General features: G+C 38.2%; 1 protein-coding gene across 3 annotated transcripts in view; it reads right to left on the bottom strand.

Annotated features, from left to right (window-relative positions):
• The window catches only part of Atr (ATR checkpoint kinase), a 101,483-nt gene that overhangs the window by 66,231 nt on the left and 12,055 nt on the right, over positions 1 to 23,197 (bottom strand). For 2 of the 3 annotated variants that reach the window (XM_074059639.1, XM_020184709.2), the window contains exons 9-21: positions 22,642 to 22,834; positions 22,163 to 22,425; positions 20,985 to 21,175; positions 20,806 to 20,906; positions 20,355 to 20,526; positions 19,455 to 19,625; positions 17,747 to 17,941; positions 15,547 to 15,732; positions 11,523 to 11,615; positions 9,482 to 9,612; positions 6,750 to 6,893; positions 4,759 to 4,852; positions 3,875 to 4,000 (exon numbers count right to left, since the gene is read on the bottom strand). In XM_074059639.1, the coding sequence (XP_073915740.1) occupies positions 3,875 to 4,000; positions 4,759 to 4,852; positions 6,750 to 6,893; positions 9,482 to 9,612; positions 11,523 to 11,615; positions 15,547 to 15,732; positions 17,747 to 17,941; positions 19,455 to 19,625; positions 20,355 to 20,526; positions 20,806 to 20,906; positions 20,985 to 21,175; positions 22,163 to 22,425; positions 22,642 to 22,834 (2,060 nt within the window). The remainder of the gene's footprint in view (positions 1 to 3,874; positions 4,001 to 4,758; positions 4,853 to 6,749; positions 6,894 to 9,481; positions 9,613 to 11,522; positions 11,616 to 15,546; positions 15,733 to 17,746; positions 17,942 to 19,454; positions 19,626 to 20,354; positions 20,527 to 20,805; positions 20,907 to 20,984; positions 21,176 to 22,162; positions 22,426 to 22,641; positions 22,835 to 23,197) is intronic. The other variant, XM_074059640.1, reaches the window with a different exon arrangement.

The raw sequence follows: 23,197 nt of genomic DNA on the forward strand, positions 1-23,197 counted from the left end.
GTTCCTACCCTGGCACATCTGGTTTGAGTAACACTTGACTCATACTTATGGCCTTTACGTTTTGGAAAATGTCACTGTCCTCTAGGCTGGGTCCACTCCGTGCACTGCTGTTGACAATCCTAATACCAAGCCAGTTTTCTTGCCCTTACAAATCAATTAAAAAGATTATCTGTTGCCTGGAAGTCTTGAAGATTTTTTTTATTATTATTAAAGTGTAGCATATGACTCAGAACAGACTATTTCAGAGTTAATTTTCTATAGTACGTAATAGGTTCTTTTGATATGCACTTCCAGAAAGCTTTCTTGGAGTAAATTTAAATCTTAATGCTATTCTTTTATTACTCTTCTTCACAGAGACTAGCTGTGTGTGAAATCTTTGCCAGTCATTCTTTACCAACAAGCTTTTTTTTTTTACTGTTTATTTCACTTGTTCGTGTTTTTAACACCTTGATTCAAGTCCCCTTACTGAATCTGTAGTGACGTTCTTTTCTGCACTCCTCTAACTCAGTCTTCAGAGCTCAGTCATCTTCGTTTCAAATCTTGTAATTTTTTTCATGCTTGCAACTACTTATTTGAAATACTTAACTCAGGTTATTGTGCTAAATTCAGCTTTTTTCCCTTTTTTGGCTAGGTTTTGGAGGGAACGGTCATGAACTAAAAAACTATTTTTGTTTTGTCTCACCGTGCCACGTATGCACGTGCGTTATTTCTGCTCACATTCTGAGCCCTTCTAACAGACGTGTGCTGAAACTGTAAGCATTTTGTAATGCCTTCAAGATTTGCACTTCAATGAGAACCTATATCACTTTCATTAATAAACCTTTTTTATGGTAGTGTGGAAGGGGTTTGGTAAAATCTTTAATTCAGCAAGTTTAATTTCTGTAGGACCTTTAAAATTCTTCCCATTCCTTTCTTCTTCCTGTTTATAACAAAGACTCAATAGTGTCTACCCCTTCCTATTCTTTCACTTCTCCCCAGTGAGTGACTGTCAGTCTATAATCCTAGGGTCTGTACACTCCCAAATTACTCACCTGTATCCAATACTCTGATACATCATACTTCAATCTTTTTCAGTATTTTTATACTTACTATTATACTGACTCTTTCTGTTGGTGATTTTATCTTTGCACCATCATTTTTAGTTCCTATTTTCCAACTTTCTTCTTATTATACAGTTTCCTGAGACTCTGACTGTTCTGTCAATACAAGCTTGTGACATGAGCTCCAGAGACAGCTCTGCCTAGTTCCAGACAACCTGACAGTCACAGTATTCTCTGTCCCCTAGTTATACTGAGCTATTTCTAGTTTTACGTGCTGTCCTTGTTGCTCTTTACAGAGTTGGGAGGGCACTATGTAGAGGTTCAGACTTAGGAAGCCATCGCTATCCTAGCACAACCTGGAAATCTCTTGCAGTTTTATTTTCAATAAACTCTTCCTTGCTTTGTAATCATTAGTAAACATGACTTATTAGAATTTTGCATTGCCATTAAAATTTATTTGGCTTCTTACAAATACCTTATCCTTTTGGGACTTCATCAAAGGGATTCCCCCACCTGAATAGCATTAGCTTTCACAAACAGATTATGTGGTTTCTTTCTTCCTTTTTTTTTGTCAGAACTGGGGCTTGATTGAACTCAGGGCTTTCACCTTGAGCCACTCCACCAGCCCTCTTTTGTGGTTGGTTTTTTTCAAGATAGGTTCTCACGGAACTATTTGCCCAGGCTTCGAAACTTGATTCTCCTCATCTCTATCTCCTGAATGTGGTTTCTTAATTTGACCCCTAGCCTGGTTTTTTGACATAAATGTCTTTCTGCCACCCACTGAACTTAGCAGTTCCTTATTTCTTCAAGACTGTGTACTCCTTAAAAATAAGAAGCAGGTATCAGTTACATCTCAACTTCAAGTCTATTCAAAGTATCTTTTCTTCTCCCTGTGGCTAAGATTTGAACTTATAAAACAGTATCTTTTGCATTGCTTCTAATAGACACTAATAGTATACACACACACACACACACACACACACACACACACAAAAGTTTCTTTGACTTCTAACCCTGTTATCTTATGTCAGTTTCATGCTCTGGTATTTCTGTGGGTATAGACAGCTACCCTGTTCAATATAGTTGCTACTATGTACATGTGGCCAATTAACTTAAGCAAAATTAAGTAAAATCTAAAATTCTGTTCCTCAGTCACATATTTCAAGTGCTCAAGAGAGCCGTATTTGGCTAGTAGCTACTGTCACTGAAGATAAAAGACATTTTCGTCCTCAGGGATAATACCTTTGGACTGCACTGTTCTATAGCTTAATCCAACTATCTGTAACTTTGACATTAATTCTTTCCAAACAGCTGGGGAAGAACTCATTTCTGTCTCTCTTTGTTCCCAGGTGTTCTGGGCTGGTATCCATCTGCTTCGTGTTCCTGGGAAGACATGTTTCTCTGGGTTCTTGTTTTCACTTACCTCCTTATACTTCTTCTAAACTCTCCTTGCTTTTATTTTTGTTGTTCTCCTTACAAATCAACAGTAAGTCTAACCAAGTAGATATGGATGCTGAACTAAATTAATTCTTACATAAAAGAAAAAAACCTCTAACAATCTACAGCCCTTTATCTTATATGGACTACTCAGTCTGTTCTAAGACTCCTGCAAGTACATTTCCTTGCAGGAGGAAACAAGTACCTTGTTTTGTTACGGTAATCTATTCACATTGAGACTTTACACTCAAGTAACACTTGTCAGGGAATTACCAGATGTGATTTATCCTTTGTGACACAGCTGTGGCTTTCCCGAGTATAAGGAATTACCTTGAGTCCTCAGATTTATTAATTTACAGGCAGAAGGATTAAGTCTCCTTCCAGTGGACCATGACCATGTCCTCTGCTTGCAAATAAACTAAACTAGAAAACCTCTAAGCCAAAGGAGATACCGTTGTTTTATGTAAGTTTCTGTATCAGATTAGAAGGCTTGCAGCCCTTTAACTCAACTGGAACCCAGATAGAGATGTGGCACAGGGACGGACAAGCATAGGGTAGTTTCATTTCAATTCAGGGAGGGATGGAGACTGTAACACACCAACAATGTAGATATATCTAAGCTGGAGGAGATCCAAGGGCCCTCAAAGTTGATGAGGCATCTTCACCTTGGCCACTTACCCCCAGTAGTTATAAGTTCACTCACTACCCCAGAAACCATGTATTCAATACCATCAAGCATGTCTGTTGCCCTAAGTACAAGCTTGCTTCTACAATAAAAACATTAACTCAGTTTTATAATCCAGAGTCATGAGGGGGTCTCGGGCGCTCACGATTTACCATGTGTTCTTGATCAGCACCAACTTAAAGACATTTTTCTGATTTGGACATTGATAGTGATCTAGTATTTTAAATAAGTTTCCACTGTCACAAAGGTCAAAAATAACCTACATTATGCTGCCAAGGAAAAAATAAACTCCACTGGTTTCTTCAGAAAGTAAACTTACTAATTGAACTTCATTAAAATGACCAGTTCAGTCCAAATATAAAATGGTAAAATTGCTGGTATTTTGCATGACAGATATCTAGGGGAAGTTAAACCAGTAAGACTCACATATAAATAAAACACACAAATCTTTACTTAGGAAGATGCAGTAACCTAAAACATAGCCATGAAATCATGACTCTTCAAAACCACCACAAACTCTGCAAACCTTTGGGGTTTAGACAGCAGGCACCTCATGGATTTTCAGACAGATCTGATAATCTACGTAAATAAAAAATTAGTCCTTCCATTGAATCTACTGAGTGTCAAACAAAGACGCCTGTCTGTTATCTTTTCTTTAACCCCCCCAAGCTTTCTCTGTGATGGCTTTTTAATTATATCATCTTTAGCATACCTGATTTTTATACAAGGTTTCCTTCAAGCTTGTAAGAGCATGAATACGAACATCTACATTTTCGTGCTGAATCGCTTTCATGGATAGCTGAAGAGTTGTTTGAAGATCAGTACTTTCAGAGGTCTCCTACATAAGAGCACAGAGAAAATACCTTACTAATTAACTAACAGTCATTTCTGAAGGCCTGAATTTCCTATAGAGTTACCAATAAAGTAGCTACACTATACTCTAATAAAATTAGCTGTAAAAATGATGAAATTTTCATCTTTTCCTTTTCCTTTTTTTTTGCAAAGTATAGGTCATTGTTAGTAATTTTCAGGGGAAAGGATTTTGTTCAAACATCTTTAGACTAAGAGGAAGATTTTATTCCAACTAAATAAAAATGTATTTATCTGAAATGCTTACTGATAAGAAGTACAAGTTTCTTGTAACTTTCCGAGGCCTCCACAATAGCCTCGAGCCAGGTCTGGGCTAGATAACTCTACTTTTTTCCTTGTACTAGTTATAGCACCCCACTTTCTGCCTTGAAATGCTATGAAATCACCACTAATATTTTCATAATTTCAGTGAGTTTGCAGACTTCAAGATGCCAGAACTACATATTATTCCCCCTCTACAGCTCAGAAACCAGTTAGACCTCACATTTATGTCATGATTTGTCGCACAAAACTAGAATTATCCCATCTTTTCTGTCCTCTCTCAGGGCATACAGAAACTCTGCAGCATCTAAATGCTAAAGATTCCCCCAAAGGCATGGATTCCTGGTAGTATTATCTAGTCACAGGAATGAGTTATCCGATTACCCCTCCATATGATTCTCTAGGCAAAGTCTGGAACAATTTTGTATCTGACATCTTTCAAGCTATAAATTGAAAAGTAAGTACCTTTCTGTATTCCTGGAGAACTGCTTTTATCTTTTTTAATTCTGGATGATCAGGTAAAAAATATATTTCATGAAGAAAATCTTGCACAGCATCCCTAATAAAAAGGATTATTTGCCAAAATATGAATACCATAAAGGAAGACGTGCAGCAACAGTTAAAACAGGTCGGTTTAACTCACATGTAAGAGTGCTAGTTGATTACTGACACACAAAGTGTTCCTCCTAACCCTGTCCACATGCTCAGCTAAATCAATACTGGCAAATAAACACAGGTGAGAAAGTCACCCAAGGCCCTCAACAAACCAGGGTTCTCAGTGCACATGCCATATATACAGTCTTCCTTTGTAATGTGGGTGGGATGGGTGACTTGCTTGAGATAATAGGCAGTGGCAGAAGATCTGCTGTTGCTAGTGTGGAACCTCGGTGATCGAAAGACCTGGCAGCTTCCACTTTTGTACTCCGGAGAGCACTGCATCACCATGCAAGAAATCTTGCCACCAACATGGACGGGATACACAGAGAAAGGCTCTGAGACTACATGGAAAGAGGGAGAAGCCCACCCCAGTCTGCCTGTCAGCTCAGTGCCATGCCAGTGACCTCTGTTAAGAGGAGAAGAAATGGTCAGCTGAGCTCAGCACAGATTGTGAAATTTTGAGCAAATAAAAATAGTTATTATTTTAAGATACTAAGTTTTGGAGTGATTTGTAATACAGCAACAGACAGTCAAAGCCAATCCCAAAACACAAACTCCCATAAAAGAGTTTCAGAGAAAAATTATACAAATAATTCTTATGGAGGCTACAACTTTTAATTTGCTTACAATATAACAAATGCTCTAATCTTACTGAGTCAAAATATAAATATTCCTAAATCTAGTCTTCATTAACTCATACAACAAACATGTACTAACTACCAGTGATATTATGCACTAAGCACTGTTGGATGGAGGGGGTGAAACAGTAAGCACAGTACTTCTTTCATTTGGGGGTTTAAGGTGTTCTACTTATGATACGAAAAATGTAGAGAAATAGAGAAATGATTCCACCATCTGTAATAAATAATAAAGATATGGATATCTGTACAGCCACCTAAAAGATACTTAAAAAGTGATATACAGTACTAATTTTATTGTTCTGGCTTGTACAAAAGAAAAAACCTAAATACAAGTATTTTGAATGAAGACCGACATGTAATCTTTCCTTTTTCTGTGCTTCCTCCCTACCTGGAAACAGAATATAGGTGAGCAGGTAGTACTTAAATCCTAACTTTTCAGAATACAGGAATTATGGTGTACAATAGTTAGTGAAACAATAGAAAAAAAGTTAATGTGTTGGAAGACACTCTAAGCTAAGAAGCACCTGGTTCAAAAATGCAAATGGGATCAAGTAACACAGGCCACAGCCTAGTGCCTGTTTTGGAAAATCATGGGAAAAGATTTTAAGAAATAAGATGTGGACAGCTTGAAGGTCAAAGTAAGCAATTAGGAATTTATCAGCTGGAACACAGAATGGCAGAACAAGTCTCTATGCTGAAATGATACGGATAAAGAGATATTTTTAAAGACCGCTGTAGCAACAATGTGAAAAAACATGACGGAAGTCTACAGTGAGGAAGACGGGTTCAATGGAGCAATAAGGATTCCAATAAGCTATTGCTGCAGAAAGGAGGTCTACTCATGCCATCCAACTATCTGTCGTTTAACTGGGAGAAGAAAAGTAATTTAGTGTTACCCTTCGAAATTAGCCAAAAATGAATTGTAATTGCTAACCTACTAATTCATGAGTTTTAAATATAACTATAGTAGAAGTAATTCCACAACTGGAAAAGCCTCAATTCAATATGCAGTTATGTGCCAGTGACTTCAGTTTACTGACACTAAGATTTTAAAAAGTAAATAGTTCTACATTTTTTACCAACGATAATGCTAACCCTTTGAGATGTAAAAATACAGTAAAAAGTTGCTATTTGTACTGCTAATTTGAGCTGCAGTACCTGTTTTCAATGATAAGGTAGTGAAAGATGGCCGCAGTTTCTTTAGGCTGGATGTGGATGAGTGGTAACAAAGCCACGATCACATGGCTGAGAAGGGAGCCGAGGTAAGCATGATCCAGGCATCGGACAAAGCAGTCCCACGCTCTGTGTGAAAGAAAAAAAATAAATAAATAAAAACTAAGTCCCATTATTTTTATCATTTGTAAAGCCTTACAAGGCAGCTTTAAAATATGAAGAAAAAAATCATTATTATATATTCTAACAAAGAAATCTCCAAATATCAAGTTAAAAAAAAAAACAATGTGAAAAACAGTATTTTGGAGTACGATCAATACAAAAAGAATTTTATGTGTGTATGTATGAATTTGTACAGATGGTCCCTAACATCTGTACAACATAACAGTTTAACATAAAGATTTTTTGACATTAGGTGCTGGTGGAGTGGCTTAAGGTGTACAGGCCCCGAGATCAAACCCCAATCCCACCAAAAAAAAAAAAAAAAAAAGATTTTTTGATGTTAGGATGGTACAAATGTGATATGCATTTAGTAGAAACTGGGTCAACAACATGCAGTACAATTCTCCCTTGTGATGCTGGGCAAGCCACAGCTTCCAGGTGACCATATAACCACGAAGGTGAACAACTCATGCTGTATGTAGTCTACGGGTACTACTGCATTCAATAAACTGAATGACATACTACTCAACACTTCATTACAAAATAGACTTTATGTTAGATGATTTTGTCCAACTGTGTTCTGAGCTTAAGTTAGGCTAATCTTAAGAATATTTTTAAGCCCAGCATGGTGGTACAGGCCTGTAATCCTAGCACTGGTGAGGCTGAGGCAGGAGGATCCCGAGTTTTCAGACAGGCTGGGCTACATAAAGAGACCCTATCTCAAGCCCCTACCCCCAAAAACGTTCAGTTAAAAAGTATGTAATATTTCATTTCAATTTGAGAAATACTTACAAACTTGTGAGTTTTTTCTCTTTCTATAATAAAGCAAATTTTCTAGTAGCTCTATTCACTTAAGACTTAGAAGCAATGACAACTCAATAGTAACGGGTAGGCACATGAGTGCTCAGACTGTGAATTAAAATGGGCTCAAAGGTACCAGGGCCAGGTCTCCTTAAAGAAACTGCTGATTCTGGGCCAGTGTCAGGAAATATGCAAGATGAACCCAGGATACCTTGTCATGCTAGAAAGCAGAAAATCTGTCAAAAGTCACAAGTGTCAACTTGAAGGGTCTCGTGCTGGTTAAAGGTGGGATGACTTTGGTAGTAAGAATGAACAGTGATTTTAAGGGATTAAAATTCATCAAATTTAGGAAAACCCATGTGATTAAAATGACAGGAAAAAAAAGAAGAAAAATGTTACTGAAGTTATCAGGGCAAAACTATCACTCAAGTTCGGTAAGTAAACGGAAATATTCATGCATTTATCTTGCCTATCCTGAGTGAACTGCTTTTCCTATGAACTATGTTTCAGAATAGCCCAATTTTTTGTTTGGCTGTGGTAAGACAAATCCCACGTAAGGCAGGTGTGGTGCACACATCTGTAAGGCTAGGCAGGATGATGGATCTGAGGCAAGCGTGAGCTACATGTGAGGTTCAAGACCAGCCTGGACCACATGGCAAGGCCCTGTCTCAAAAATCTAAAAGGGGACTACAGGTGTGGCTCAAGTGGCAGAGTGTCTGCTTTGCAAACTTGAAGCTCTGAGTTCAAACCCCACTCCCACCAAAAGAATTTAAAAAAAGAAAAAATCTAAAAGGAAACAAAAAGAAGACTCCCACCTAATAAACAAAAAAGAAATAATAAAATTAGAAATGACTATTTTATCACCTGTAATGTGATAATGGACTTAGGAAATGGTCATTAATTAACACTGAAACCTTTGGATGAAAGAGTAATAATTGCATTTTTGCAATCAAGGGATTCAGTCTGATAAAATGCAGGGCTACCGATTAATCTTAGCATCACTAAAAGTGGACATCAAATATATGTCTCATGTTACAAGACAACAGAAACACGATGTCTGAACTACAAAGTATTTTCTTCATAACAAATTGAACCTAAATCTAATCGAGCATCTATAACTACTAGCTTATGTGAAAAAACACAGGAGGGAAGAGATGGAGGAAAAGTTAAAGCAATGGTCAATCAAATATTCTATATCCAAATGAAAGAAGTACAACATATGGGGAAGGAATTTATAGGCTAGTCTATTTTATCAGAGAGACTTAAGAGGTGAATAACCACGTGTGATATGTGGACTTTGTTTAGATTCTGATTCAGATCAAATCAGCATCACTGGGGAAAAAACCTTTGAGCTAATCAGAGGAGTATGAATATGGACTGAGTTTTAGCTGATAGTAGGGATTTCTATTAATTCTAAGTATAATAATTCATGAGGGCTGTTTTTAAATGCCCTTGTCCATCAGATACATTTGAAGTATTTACAAATGCAATGATGGGATTCTAGATTGTTCTTTAAATCACTACACCTGATAAAAAAGAAAGTGGGGGTAGAAGGCACTAAATGTGCAGGCTAAAGTGCAGGGTAGGCACATGGGGCCGTTACAATTCTGTCACCTAGAGTTCAGCAGTAAAGGAATTTTTCAGAAGAAACACATTCTCTTTTCTATACAGAGATTCTTTCCACCTGAGTTATTTACAGTTTGAACCCAGTTTCCCTCACAGAGATAAGAAAATAAACTTGGGCAGTTACTTACCTGCAGCACAATTCAGGAAAATCATCCTTGAATCGAAGGCCAGTTCTCAGCGTGGTCATCATTTTTACCCTCACAGAGCTGACATGTTTGGGTCCCATCAACTTCATCAAAGACATCAAACTATCCAAGGCCTATAAAGTAAGTAGCGCTTTAAAATACAATCTGTAAATAAGCCACCAGAAATGCTAAGCACACGTTCTTTCCACCTGAATCTCAGAGGATGCAAAAGGTCTAGTAAACTGGGCAGCCTACCTACTGGGATGCTGAGATTAGGAGGATCATGGTTCATGGCCTGTTTGGACAAAAAGTCTGTGAAACTCCATCTCAGTCAATAGCAGGCATGGTGGCACACGCCTGTCACCCCAAACTACATGGGAGGCTGAGATTGAGAGAATCACAGTTCAAGGCCAGCCTGGGCAAAAAGTTTGCAACATCCCACCTCAACCAATAGCTGGGTGTGATGGTGCATGCCTGTCATCTCAGCTACTGTGGGAATCATAAAATAAGAGGATCATGGTCTAGGCCAGCCTAGGCAAAAAGCAAGACTCTGTCTCCAAAATTACCAGAGCAAAAAGGGCTGGGGAAATGGCTCAAGTGGTACAGTCCTGCTTTGTAAGCAAGAAGCCCTGAGTTGAAACCCCAGAACTGAAGGTCTAATAAATGTTGGCAAGTTCATTTTCTCAACTTATGTGGGAAGGAAGAATTTGAAAAGGACAAGTTGACTTCTGCTTTTTTTTCCCCCTCAAAGGTGATCTGTCATTTTGTCCAGTGATCCCCTACAACAGTAAATTTACTAAGGATAGAGTGTATATTGGTTAATTTTCTTAATGCTATCCCAAACTGCTATTCAACATGAATATAAGCTGGACTGAATTAAAATCATATGAAAAAAATTTTGATGTAAATGGAATGCCTCAATGATCAGTATCTAAGGAAATTTCATTCTAGTGATAGTAAGTTCTAGATGTCCTGAATTTAGTAAAACAAACAACTGATGGGATACTCAGAATGGAGAACACGTGAGAAACACAACCAGACCAGTATCAACAGCTCCAGGTTCTAACAAAGGAGCAAAGAAAGTTTCTTTACCGTAAGAGTATGCCAAAACATGCTAGCTTCGTATGGTATATAACACACTCTACTTTTCTTAGATTCGAGGTCATTCTCTCATTTGGGAGAGCAGTTAAGAAGCTATGTAGATGGAACACAAGTTGTTTGGGGTATTAAATTTGCTAGTTAACACTGACATGCTAGGCATTGGACACTGACACTTTAACAATTTAATACTGTTACAATGTCCATTTTAAATCCTCAAAGTTATTAAGAAAATGGGAGCAGAGTGAAATAAAAAGCATCCCTTCATGTTTTTTTTAACTACAATTTTGCTGACAATAGAGGTAGAAAGCAACCAAAAGGAAAATTCTGTATCTAAAATTTTATCCCAATCTACAGAACAAAAAATTTCAATGGTGATCAATTGTTATAACAGTCATAATAAAACTTCATTGTACTACATTTAAAATAAAATTGACAAATACTGAACTTGACTTACTTTACAAAAAGTAACATTTCTGGTATTCGAAAACACCACAGGACCAGTCAGACCCACTTGGATCAGTACGATTCAATTACGCAGCTTTTGTTTGAGCTGGTTGCTGTCATCCACTGGGCTGGACATAATGACATGAGCCTGAAGCCACTGAGGTCATTACTTGGCAATTAAGGATAAAGCCAACTTCGGCAAATCTGAGCCAAGAGACTGACTGATGTCGTGGTGTGGCGGAACCTATATTATCCTTACATTTTCACTTACAGAGGCGGTGTATTTCTTTGAGCTAGTTTGGGTTGGGATTGCCATCCCTCATAAATCAAAGAACCGTAAGAGATACCATTCCTGTTTTTAAGGCTTATATTCCTCACTCAGCAATCTATTAGGCCTGTTCTTCTTTGACTGTTTGTAGTTAGAAGCAGAAATCCTACCTCCTGAATATCCTGTATGAATTCTTTTCCAGCTCTTTGGAAATCAACTGTCACTACTTACCATTTTCTTATCTTCAAGGCCAACGCTGGAGCTCAGTAACTGCATATTAAAAAAGGCCAAGATGCCCAGTAGCTTGGGCTGCAAATAATCAGCCTATGGGGGAGGGGAACAAAGAGGGATTATGTAAATTTAAACACAAATTTCTTTCCTTCATTTCTTTTTCTTTTTGGTAACGGGGATTGAACCCAGGGCCTCACACATGCTGGACAACTGCTCTACCACTGAGCTACTCTAAATTTCTTAAAAAATTGACAATATAATTATTTAATTCATATGATTCACATGTTATTTAACTGGATTAGAATATTGGAAATATACACACACAAATGAAATTTCTCCAATTAGGTATGTATTTTTGTATCTAATCTTTAAAGAAACTAGTGAAAGTGACTCATAATCACCATGACAAAATATGATTGCACAGTACAGTACGATGAGGAAATTGTGAGCCTCTGGATCTCTGAAGTGATCCCGAATCTGATTCACCTCAGAATCCACAGTGGAGGGGAGAATAAGAGAAACACAGGCGACTGTCCTTATTCTGTGGGATTTAGAGCTCAAATGGGAAGAAGCCTGGGATTCAGGGACGGTACCCTGCTAGAACAATGCTGTGGTTTAGAGCCAGTATCTCCTGAGTTTGTAATAGAGGTGCCAGGCCAAAGGCATCAACACCCACAGGCTAATTTCACTGCCCATGCTACTTCAGGTCTCCTGAAGAGAACAGAGTTAATTCTTTCTCGTGAGCAGAGCAGGCCCTTGAAGAGGACATGGGCTATAAGCCAGTCAACCCAGGTTTGAATCCATTTTGACGCTTTCCAACGTGTAATCTTAAACAAGTTAGTTAACGCCTCCGAGCTGCAGAATGGGAACACTGAAAGTACAGCTGCACAGAGATGTTGTAAAGGTTCAATAAAACACGATGCTTTGTAATAGTTAAATCAATTGTACGCTGTTAATCTTTATACTAAGGCAGGAAAAAGAACTAGGGATGAGTAGCAATTAGTATTTTTCCAACCCCAGAAGAAAGCTTCATGGATTGATGTTCAGCCACCTAATTAAAGCATCTGAAAGGGAAGAAGAAGAGGGGGTGTACTCGCACATGATAGAAAGGCGCTGGATATCCTACACACCTCTCAGGATTGGATGCTGGCATAAACCTTTCTCTTGTCAAGCACAGAAAAACCATGTTTTTCAAGCCCCAAATTACATTATGTTTTGTAAACTTCTGATTTGAATTGAGACTCAACTGTGGCATAATAAGCCCTAATTCACTGACCGTATGGCTCCAGCCTGTGTTTCTTAAATAAAATACAGATAGAGATGGCACTGATAAATCTACACCAACACTCTAATTTTAAAGTTCTTGGATGTGGAGAGTTCTTTCAGTTCATTCATCTATCACTCACCAAATCTGCATTATCCAGATTGTACAGACAACAAAGTCATTCTCTTCCTTTAAGTTACATGGAAAACTAGTATGAGTGGAAGACATGACATAAATCCAAACGTAAACAGGCTGTGGTAAGTGCTATCAGAAAACAATCACAACAATGTGACACAGAAGAAACTGGATGAGTGACTTTAGATCTGGAGATCAGGAAACTCTAAGATACAAATAATGAGAAGGATCCAGGAAAAATTATTCCAAGTAGAGACCATCTAGAGCAAAGGCTGTGAAGCAGAAAAAGCCTCACATAATTAAGAAACACAAAGAAATCAGTGCTAAAAGCAAGGGTGAAAGGAAAAGAGTCATACAAGACAAGTGGCAAGGTAGGCAGATCACTTCTTCTAAGAGCAACGAAAACCACAGAAGAAATTTAAGCCACAGAGTGGTATCAGTTTGTAACGAATACTCCAAATACTGTGGAAATAATTGGTTATAGAAAGGGAGGAATGAAAGGAGAGAACAGCCGGGAAGCGTTTGTACTTCTAGAAAAAGATAGTGACTGCTTGGGAGAGGATAGTAGCAGCAGAAAGGGAAAGATAAATTTTGGCAGTAGGATTTGCCTATAGTTTGATTAAAGATGAAGGAAACACAGGCTTATGAATGCTTCTCAGGTTTTAAATGAAGCAAGTGGGTAGACAGTGGAACAAAGTCCCATTTTCTGAGGCCTGGAAGACAGGAGAGAAACAGGTCAGGAAGGGAAAATGAAGACTTCTTTTGGGGTGAAGCTCAATGGTAGAGTGCTTGCCTGGTACGCACAAGGCCCAATGCCCTGGACTCAATCCCTAGCAGGGAAAACAAAAAAAAGGTTTCTTTTTTTTTCCCTCTCTCTGGTGTTGGGAATTGAATTTGGGACATCATACAAACTAACCATAAGCTCTGCCACATGCTATATTCCTACTTAAGCTGTATCCCTAGTTGAAAATAAAGATTTCTAATACACATTAGATGCTCATAATACAGGTGAGTAGAAATGATAAAAGGAAGCTGTACACTTGCTGCTTGCCATCATCTCTCACCCCCAGGTCCATTTTCTGCCCTGCTCTGTATTGTAGGGCTAGCTAGACAGCATCTCTTAGGATCCCTTGCCCTCTGGCATCCCAGGGAATTCTGTCAACAGGAAGCACCATTAGGAGAATGGAGAAGAGGGGAGAGAGCATGGCATTTATACTTCTGCTACTGCTGTGCTTTGAGGTGTTCTAACCCTCCCTTCCACAAGAGCATCCTCTCTCACTGTTCTACCTCTCAACCAGGCTCTAATAATATTATTTCGTCCCCATCCCAAGACTAAAGGGAACATTAAGTTGTCTGCTATTTACAGTTCCTGGATTCCTTAATATTCTTTCTTGGCTCCTGCAGCCTTGAACATGATGTTGGAAATAGCCCCTTCATTACATTATTTTCACTAAGACACCTTGTGCATACTCTGTTTCCTACCGGCACCTAACCTATGTAAACCCCAAGTCTAAAGTCCACAGGGAGTCTGGACTGAAATTTCAAGTATGAAATCATCAAAGTATATTAAAGGAATTGAATGGAGGTCATTTAAAGTCAGAGTGGTGACAGGGAAAAACAGGAGGCACACAATCCTACATCACTTTAATATTAAAGAATAAAGCAGACTTAGTGCAAGGACAGAGCAAGAAGGTAGACACGGACACAAAAAGTAAACCAAGACAATGTAGTATTATAGAGGTGCCACACAGGAAAGGCAGCAATTGTGGGGACTGCTGCTGAAAGACTGAGTAAGACGTGAGCAGAGAGGCTGCCACTGAATTTAACAGACCTGACCTTGACAAAGAATTTCAGCAGGATGGTGAGAACAGAGCCAAGCAAGAATGGGTTCATTTAATGGGAAATGAGAAAACAGATACAAATCTCTTTGGAGATATTTTCTTGATACTCCTACTTTTTTAAAGGAATGAGGGCAATTTAAAAAAATGGCAAGGGCTGAGGGCACGGCTCATGAGTTACTGTCTTCTAGCAAGCAGCAGGCCCTGAAACCCCAGTATTGTCAAAGAAAGACACTGTTTCAGAAAGCCAAGAATGTTACAGACAAAAAAAGAAGGCTGAGGATTTATATATTTTTTTAGATAAAGAAATAAAATAGCAGTGATTGCATATATAAACTTAGGAAAAATAAAAAAGGAATAACATAGCCATCTAGCTTCTCTTAAATCCAACAGTGGGTTGAAGTACAGTTAGAACTGATTAATTTGCTTTTGTCAAGGAAGAGGCTGATGGGGCTGGGGAGGGAGGGTAAAAGGAAAGCTATAAACATGCTAATATATAGTTTAAAAATAGTGAAGAAAAATAAACTTGCTTTACTTAGTGAAAAAAATAAAGTCTTCAAAATCACTTGGAAACCAGTTTTCAAAGTTTAACATTCTGTGACCACCTTTTGTGATCATGCATCTTAAATCAACTTTTTTAAAACAAAAATCCAAACTAAAAATTTAAAGAAATATCTAACAGTTGGAAAATGCAAAAAAAAAAGAAAAGCTTCTTCAATTTCATATAAACTATAAAAAAGGAGGAAAACAAACAAACAACAAACCTGCCACCTAACACATTCCTTACCATCAGTTCCGGGGACGTGATGTCTCTCGGGCCCTGGTACGGATCGTCGCTGGAGGCAAAGGAGGCTAGTATTGCCAGACCATTGAAGACCTGCTGATAGTGTGCTCCTATGCGTAACAGGAGTTCATTGTGCAGGCCCTGGAAGTCCTGTCTCAACAGGCTCCCCAGCTCAATCTCTGTTTCATTCTAACTCAAGACATTAAACAAACAAACAGTTTTTTTCTTCATACTAACATCCGGAAAATAATTGGGTATTGATTTTAACATGCTATCAGGAGCTGTAGATCAGGTGACATGACCTGCTAATGAACTAAGAAAAGGCACTGGAAAAGAATTCTAATCTTGTTCTCTTCTAGTAGGTCCACCATGAGTTACATGTAATAAAGAGAGAAAGTTCTAGCTTTGTCTAAGGTCTTATTATCATCAACTCAAATTTACAGGAGGTTTATAGCTTGGAGCAGTTTTTCTGGTCAGATGTTGGAGTTAAAATTCAAACATCTGTCACTTATCAGTTGTGCTTTGACTCAGACAAGGCACCCACCCTGACCTCCCTCTGCCTTAGTTTCTCATCTATAAAATAAAGAGTAATATGGTGTAAGCACCCCTAATTCAAAAATACAAAATGTCCCCAGATCCAAAATTTTCTGAGCACTGTCACGGTGCCACAAATGGAAAATTCCACACCTGATATCATATGATGGGTAAAAGTCAAAATGCAAGCATAGCCAGGTATGATGGCTCATGCCTATAATCCCAGCTACTGGGGAGGCAGAAGGAGAAGATCTCACGATCAGGAATGTTCAAGGCCAGCCTGGGCACAGTTCATGTGACCCAATCGCAAAAATGGCTAGCGGAATAGGTCAAGTGGTAGAGAGATTGCCTAGCATGTGTGAGTCCCTGGGTTCAATTACCAGTACTGAAAAAAACATATATGTACGAATGCTAAAAACATTGAATGAAATTGTTTTCAGGTTGTGTTTAAGGTGTACATGAAACAAATTAATTCCTTGTTTAGACTTTGGTCCCACCCCAAGATTTCTCATTATGTACTTGCAAATATTTCAAAGTTCAAAAGAATCTGAAAGGTGGTCCCAAGCATTTGGTTAAAGAACCCTCAGTCTGTAGTACCTTTATCTCATTGAGTAACTGAGAATTAAGCAAAATGGTCCATGTAGTATTGTGGCTATAACTGTTTCTGCCATGTGATGTGTACTCGACAAATGTTTATTCTCTCTTTACCTCCACAATACACAGATTTACTTTTCAGGATAAATAAATACAATCAATATTTAATAATTCTCTTATGGAAAGAGATCTGCTGCTGTCCTATTATAAAAAGAGAAATAATATCAGAGAAAACGATAAAGTTATATGTGTATTTCTAACAGGTTTTTCTGTTCCCACATAGTCTCCTGTTCTCAAAGACACTTGTTAAAATGACACCAAAAAAGAAGCACGAGTTAAAAATTTAAATTTAAAAACTATCTAGAAACTGGGTCAAATTATAATCAGAGTACCAAGTAACTTAAGTAAACACAGATGTTATTATACTCCATTTGAAGACGGTTGTTTTGTTCTGTAATATTTAATTACTTGTAGATCATCAGCCAACTTATAGCTCCAACCAATCAAAAATAGTAAAATGAAATTTAGCTTAGAACCTCATCCATGAAAGTATGACCATCCCAACCCATTAAGGTGAAATGTCAATGAAAATATCAAAAGAATAATTCTTGCCAGGGGCTGGTGTAATCCTAGCTACTCAGGAGGCAGCAGTCAGGAAGATTGTGGTTTGAAGCCAGACCCAGGAAAACAATTCATGAGACTATATCTTGAAAAAAACCCATCACAAAAAAGCGTTAGTTGAGTAGCTCAAGATGAAGGCTCTGAGTGCGAACCCGAGTACCACAAAAAAAAAAAAATTCTTTTTAACATCTTCCTAGGACAAATATTATTTAACATGACAATATTTAAACATATTCTCCTAGGATAGACTATAAATAACCCTCCTCCTGATAGGTTTCCTATGTTTCCTACAATGCTAATTTAAACAAAAGAACAAAACACAATGGGCCAGGACGTAGCTTAGTGGTAGAGTGCTTGCCTGGAATGCAGGAGGCCCTGGGTTCAATCCAAAGCACCACAAAAGACAAATAATAATAATAATAATAATAAGATCATAATACAAATACTCGATTACCTTCAGATAATGAAGAGCACGTTCTAATTCATCTTTGGAACAGGAGCACACCAAGTGAGAAAAAATATACTTGAAGTTATTTATTAAGATTTCTCTACGGTTGACATTTAATTGCTTTCCCAAGGTTCGGATGAGAGCAGAGGCTGCGGGGCTCGCTTTGGCAGCAAGGTCGGGCAGGAGAACTTGTAAAGTCCTCTGAAAAAGAATGCAGTAATTACCCAAAGCCTACATATGTCTGGGTGATAAAACATTCAGATGAGTGACGTACAAAAATAGTTGTAACTGCCACACAAATTTGGCCTCCTGTGGCGTGCATTTGCACTTAAGAGTTACCACTGATGACTTGGCTGAAGCTCAGTGAGCATCTCCCATGATTCAGGCACTGCAAACGTAGCAATGGACAAAGCAAGACGGTGCCTCTGGCACAGAGCTATGTTGTAAACGTGGAGAAATATGCAATAGACAAGCAAATGCAAACATCACTTCTCAAGAGTATGTGTTAAAATACACAAACACTCTACAGTAAAGGTCCTAAGGCTAATAGACTCTTTAAATTAACTTGTATTTGAGACTGAGCAAGAGTAAGCATGGATGCAAATTTAAAGACTTTGTTAGATTAAAGCACTGATGCTGCGACATTAAAGGGAAGCTTTAAACACATCCAACACTGCAACAGATCTACTTTCATTTTGATTCATTTCCTTTAAGATCTTGTTCATAAAATACATACAAAATCTACTCATTCTACACATACCTAATGATCACTTACCACACACCGCTTACTACTCTAAGCCCTGGAGACGTGACGCTGAACAAGAGCCATGCTCTGCCTTCTGAGGCACATCTCACTTGTGTTTTGCCTTTCAAACTCTACAAGACCGTGGAATATTATGATGTATCTTCTACATACTCATCATAATTATTATGCTAAAGTGGTTACATAATATCCTATGACCTAATTAGACATTTAATTTCTTCTCAGGGTTTTGTTTTTGTTCTGCTATGTGGATGATGCTGCAATAAACATCTGTGCTTTCTGGTTCCCAGCTTGGAACTAATGAATAGAAAGGTCTGACTATCTCTGTGACCCTTACCATTCATGTTTCCTCCCGGTGCGTGACTAACTTAGAAGCCATTTAAGTTTGTTAAAATAGAATAATACTGTAGGGGAAAATTCATTATGAACTGTGATTATAATTTATAAATTAAGAGGAGTAATAAATATTGCTTTTGGGAAAAGAGATAATCCAGCCCATCATCTCTTAAACCCCAACTCCAGTGAAGTTCAAAGACATCCCAAAGCACTCCATACGGCCTGTCACTGTAGTGACACACCTCAGTATAGCTTAGACCGCTGGTTTGCTATGTATTATTCCAGCTCCTTAAGGGTAGAAAACATATTAGTCTTTGAATTATCAATGGAACCAATCACAGCACTAAACATATAAAGACTCAAATAGTTAACAGAATTAATTTGCAGCGCTAACCCTATAGAACAATAGGTTTAAATCAACATGAACTTAAGTTTCACAGTGTAATAATTTCATATCAAAGTAAGAAAAAAAATGTAAATTTGAAAATGAGGGTCCACATAGTCTTCACTGTACTTAAATTTTCTTTAAAAAAAGAAAAAAATTCCACCTAGGATGGGATGAATAAAATCCTGAATTGAAAAGCTCAAGTAAATCGGCTATGCACTGTGACTTACAGTAAGGAAGCGATTGAGGTCGGGGAAGTCAAAAACGTTGGCAATCTCAGACAAGGTGTTCAGAGCCACTTCTCTCTGGTGAGTTACATCTTGTTTCCGCATCTCGGCATTCTGGAAAGGAGTGCCTGGGAGTGCTGACATCTGACTGGAGTGGAGGGATTCCACCAAAAACTAAAGCAGAAACAATCTGATTACTTCTCACACAAGGAAGAAATTAAACTAATACTTTTAAAGCTAACAGAAAGGACGATATCGAACAATTCTTACAACCACCTTAGTTAGGTAGATGATGTCATCACTTCTCCTTCACAGATTAAGTAATCAGGCTTAATTCAGAAACTTTACTACCATGCTGAGGAGCTCACCACAAATATGCAGGGGAACCAGCATGCTCGCAGGGCCTAACCTTTCAGCCGTAACTGAATATACCATTCTGAAGTGGCGTCCCTGTAAAGCCAGGGCATGTAGAGTTTATCATCGCTGAAAAGGCTAAGAAGTAAAAGCATCTCCCTAAAGATTAATAACAGAGTGTAGTAATTCAATAGTATTATGGATTTTCCATTTATAATTTATATCTTCAGACCAATATGCTAAAATACAAATGGCACCATTTTAGTTCTCTTAAATAAACTAAATGCATCATTTTAAAAACTATCTTTTAAACAGGCAAAATAAAACATACACACATGGTTTTTTGTTTTTGTCTTTTTTTTTTGAGCTAGGGTCAGTCTTACTACATTGCTCAGGCTGGCCAGAGCATTCCTGGCTCAAGTGATCCTCCCAGCTCAGTCTTCCAAGTAGCTGGGACTACAGTAATACACCACTGGGCCTGGCTTTTTCTTTTTTAAAACTCTTGCAAAGTACTGCTATTGCCTATAGTCAAGATGAACGCTCACTCACCTGACAGATGGGTTTCTTATATTGACTGAAAAAACTTTGCAGTTTTACACTTTTAGCTGCAACCAGAGCTCGAATTTCTGTGTACGCTGCTCCAGAGACAGATGCCGACTTTGACAACAGACAGTGCAGTAAGTGCAAGAGTGCAAAAGGAACCAAGTCCCCTTTTGCTGCCCTAAAAATGAAACACACCACATATAAACTAAATCAGTGTCTCAGAAACTAACGCAAATCCACATATAAACAAATGCTGAATCACGCTGTACCACAATATACACATGTCATGGTACCATTTCTTTTTTCTTCTTTACTGCAGTGCTGGTTATGAACCCAGAGCCTCACACACACTAGGTGAGTGCTCCATCCCCAGCCCTGAGCATCTGTAATGTCAGGCGAATAAACGAGGACAATGACCACACTAAGTTAGGAAGAATATAAATGCTGCTGGGCGTACCTTCCGATATCCCCTGTGGTTAGAATCAAGGTATCCTTCAGCTCATTATTCCTGGTTATCTGGGCATGTGTGTATGCTTCCTTCATTCTTAACACAAAAAGCTACAACAATAAAATGAATTGGTTAAAGAATTTTGGAGGTTTTGGAAAACGCAAATGTCAGAAATAAAAACAACCAACCTCTTTTACAACTCCATCTTCAGAGCCCAAGGAGCCCAACACATGCTTGATGTTTCCACTGAAAGCCACTCGCACAGCCTTGTCTGGATCTTCCATTAAATTCAGGAAAGCTCCAAGAACTGCTTGCACATCTGTTTCGTCTTCTTGAAAGTCAAGGTGCTTACAGAGATGCTGCAGATTGTCTAGGAATGCTGTAGAGGGAGAGTGTGAGTTACCTAACTTGCCACAAACAAGCCTGAGCTGCCTTCTTTGTCAACACATAACTATTTCAATATGTACAGCACACAGAAATTTAGGGAATTAAAACAGAACTTATAAATTTAAATTGCTTTATGCTTAATGAAAGTCATAAGTGATTTACATCTAAGGTAAATCCAGAATTTTTGTTGTTTTTTTTTTTTTAAATAGGGGCTTGCTCTATAGCCCAGGCTGATCTCAGCCTCCTGAGTGCTGGGATTACAGGTATACCCCACCATGACCAGTTTCCAGAACTTTTTAGTTTATAAAATAACTAGTTCTTTTTACATTTTGTAGATCATTATATATTATGAAGACAGATTTAGAAGCACATTTTGCTAATTCAAAAAACCTTGAACTAAGAGGGATCTTAGCCTTACTGTGATCATTACAGGATTTAGGGGTTCCTAAAACCACTTATGGTGCATTGCTTTGAGAACAAGTTGTAATGTGCTACCTAAACCGATGGCTCTTCCAAGTATTTGCGCAAACCTTATGCTCCCAACAAATTCATATTTCAAAACCACTGGAAAGTGGCCAAAAAACACACAATATAGTCCACAGTTTGGCAAGGTTATCTAACTATATGAAGTTCTGTAGGTCCAAGGTGGTGAGAGGACACATCAAGGAGGCCCACTGGTTTCACTAAATAAGATACAGAATACTAACCTACAATATTAAACTAAAGTCATCAGCTACCCCCCAATGGGTGTCAAATCATAAGGGTATTTAAATCAACTCCAAAAACCAGTTCTCTTCTTGGTTCTGTGATAAAGTGTAATATCAGTCATTCCATTTATGAACTTGGCAGTCATTTCTGAGCTCTGCATCTATCAAGACTATAATCAGCTATAATTAAGGCTTTAGGCTAATTCTATCACTGATTTGGAAAACAGAGCTTCAGTGGGCTTTAAAATATAAAGTAAATCATAACCACTCACCAAGCTTTACTGGACTAGATGTTTTCTTTTTCAATAGGAAAAGAAATGGCTTGCAAACAGAAGCTTTTAGTCGAGAAGATGAGCAATGGTGTTGAGAAGTGGCTTTCAGATTCTTACAGAAGAGGTCCACATGTCCGTGTTCAAAGAAAGGTTCTACTAAAGAACTTGTCAGATAAAACATGCCATGAAGAGTACAGACAAGCTGGCCAAGTATAGAAGCAAATTCTTTCTGGACGACATCAGAATCATCTTTGACTTTATCTCTGGGAATAAAAGGAAAAGTACTAAACTTCTCGCTTAATAATTTAGGTTAGACTTGTTTAATTTGGAACAAAAGCACTGAAAAGACAAGCTTAGAAGGAAAACAATTAATTCCAAAACTAAAAGCAGTATTTACTTTTCATATTTAGTAATAAACATAGCTAGAGAAGTATGATCTTCCAGTCAGGTGACACATTCAATGCAATCTTCATACGTACATAAGCATCTTGGGAACTCTGGAACAGGAATTCTGCTGCTGCAGTAAGATCAAAAACCCATTCACACAACTCGCCCGGACTAGTTCATGGGGGCTCTGCAGGGCCCAGGTGTAGACTGTGGTTCTCCACTCAAGACACGTCTCTCTTGGGAGCAGAGTGAGAAGAAACACACACCGCGACTGGGCCTGTGGTGCTGAAAAGAGTGCCTATTAAATGAGATTTCAAACAGTGATAACTTTCCATGTACATGCACATACATACATGTGTGCTGTGAAGTCAAATAACATGATATCTACCTTAAGGAAATCTTTTCAGAAAATAAAGTAAGAACATTGAAAAAGGTCTATGCACAACCTTAGTAAGTAATTAGGGAAATACAAATAGAAAATCACATCCATCAAACAGTAAAAACTTAACATAGTGAGCTCTTCATTTTCCTAAGTAGCAAACGTTTTAAAGTCTGGTGAGGCCCACAGTGGTCCCCATCAGACTTTAAACAGCATCGTCCCTCGCACTCTGGTAACAGGAGCATAAACTGGTGCATCTTTGGAGAACA

Source organism: Castor canadensis, chromosome 17 (assembly GCF_047511655.1).
Source record: "Castor canadensis chromosome 17, mCasCan1.hap1v2, whole genome shotgun sequence".
NCBI lineage: Eukaryota > Metazoa > Chordata > Mammalia > Rodentia > Castoridae > Castor > Castor canadensis.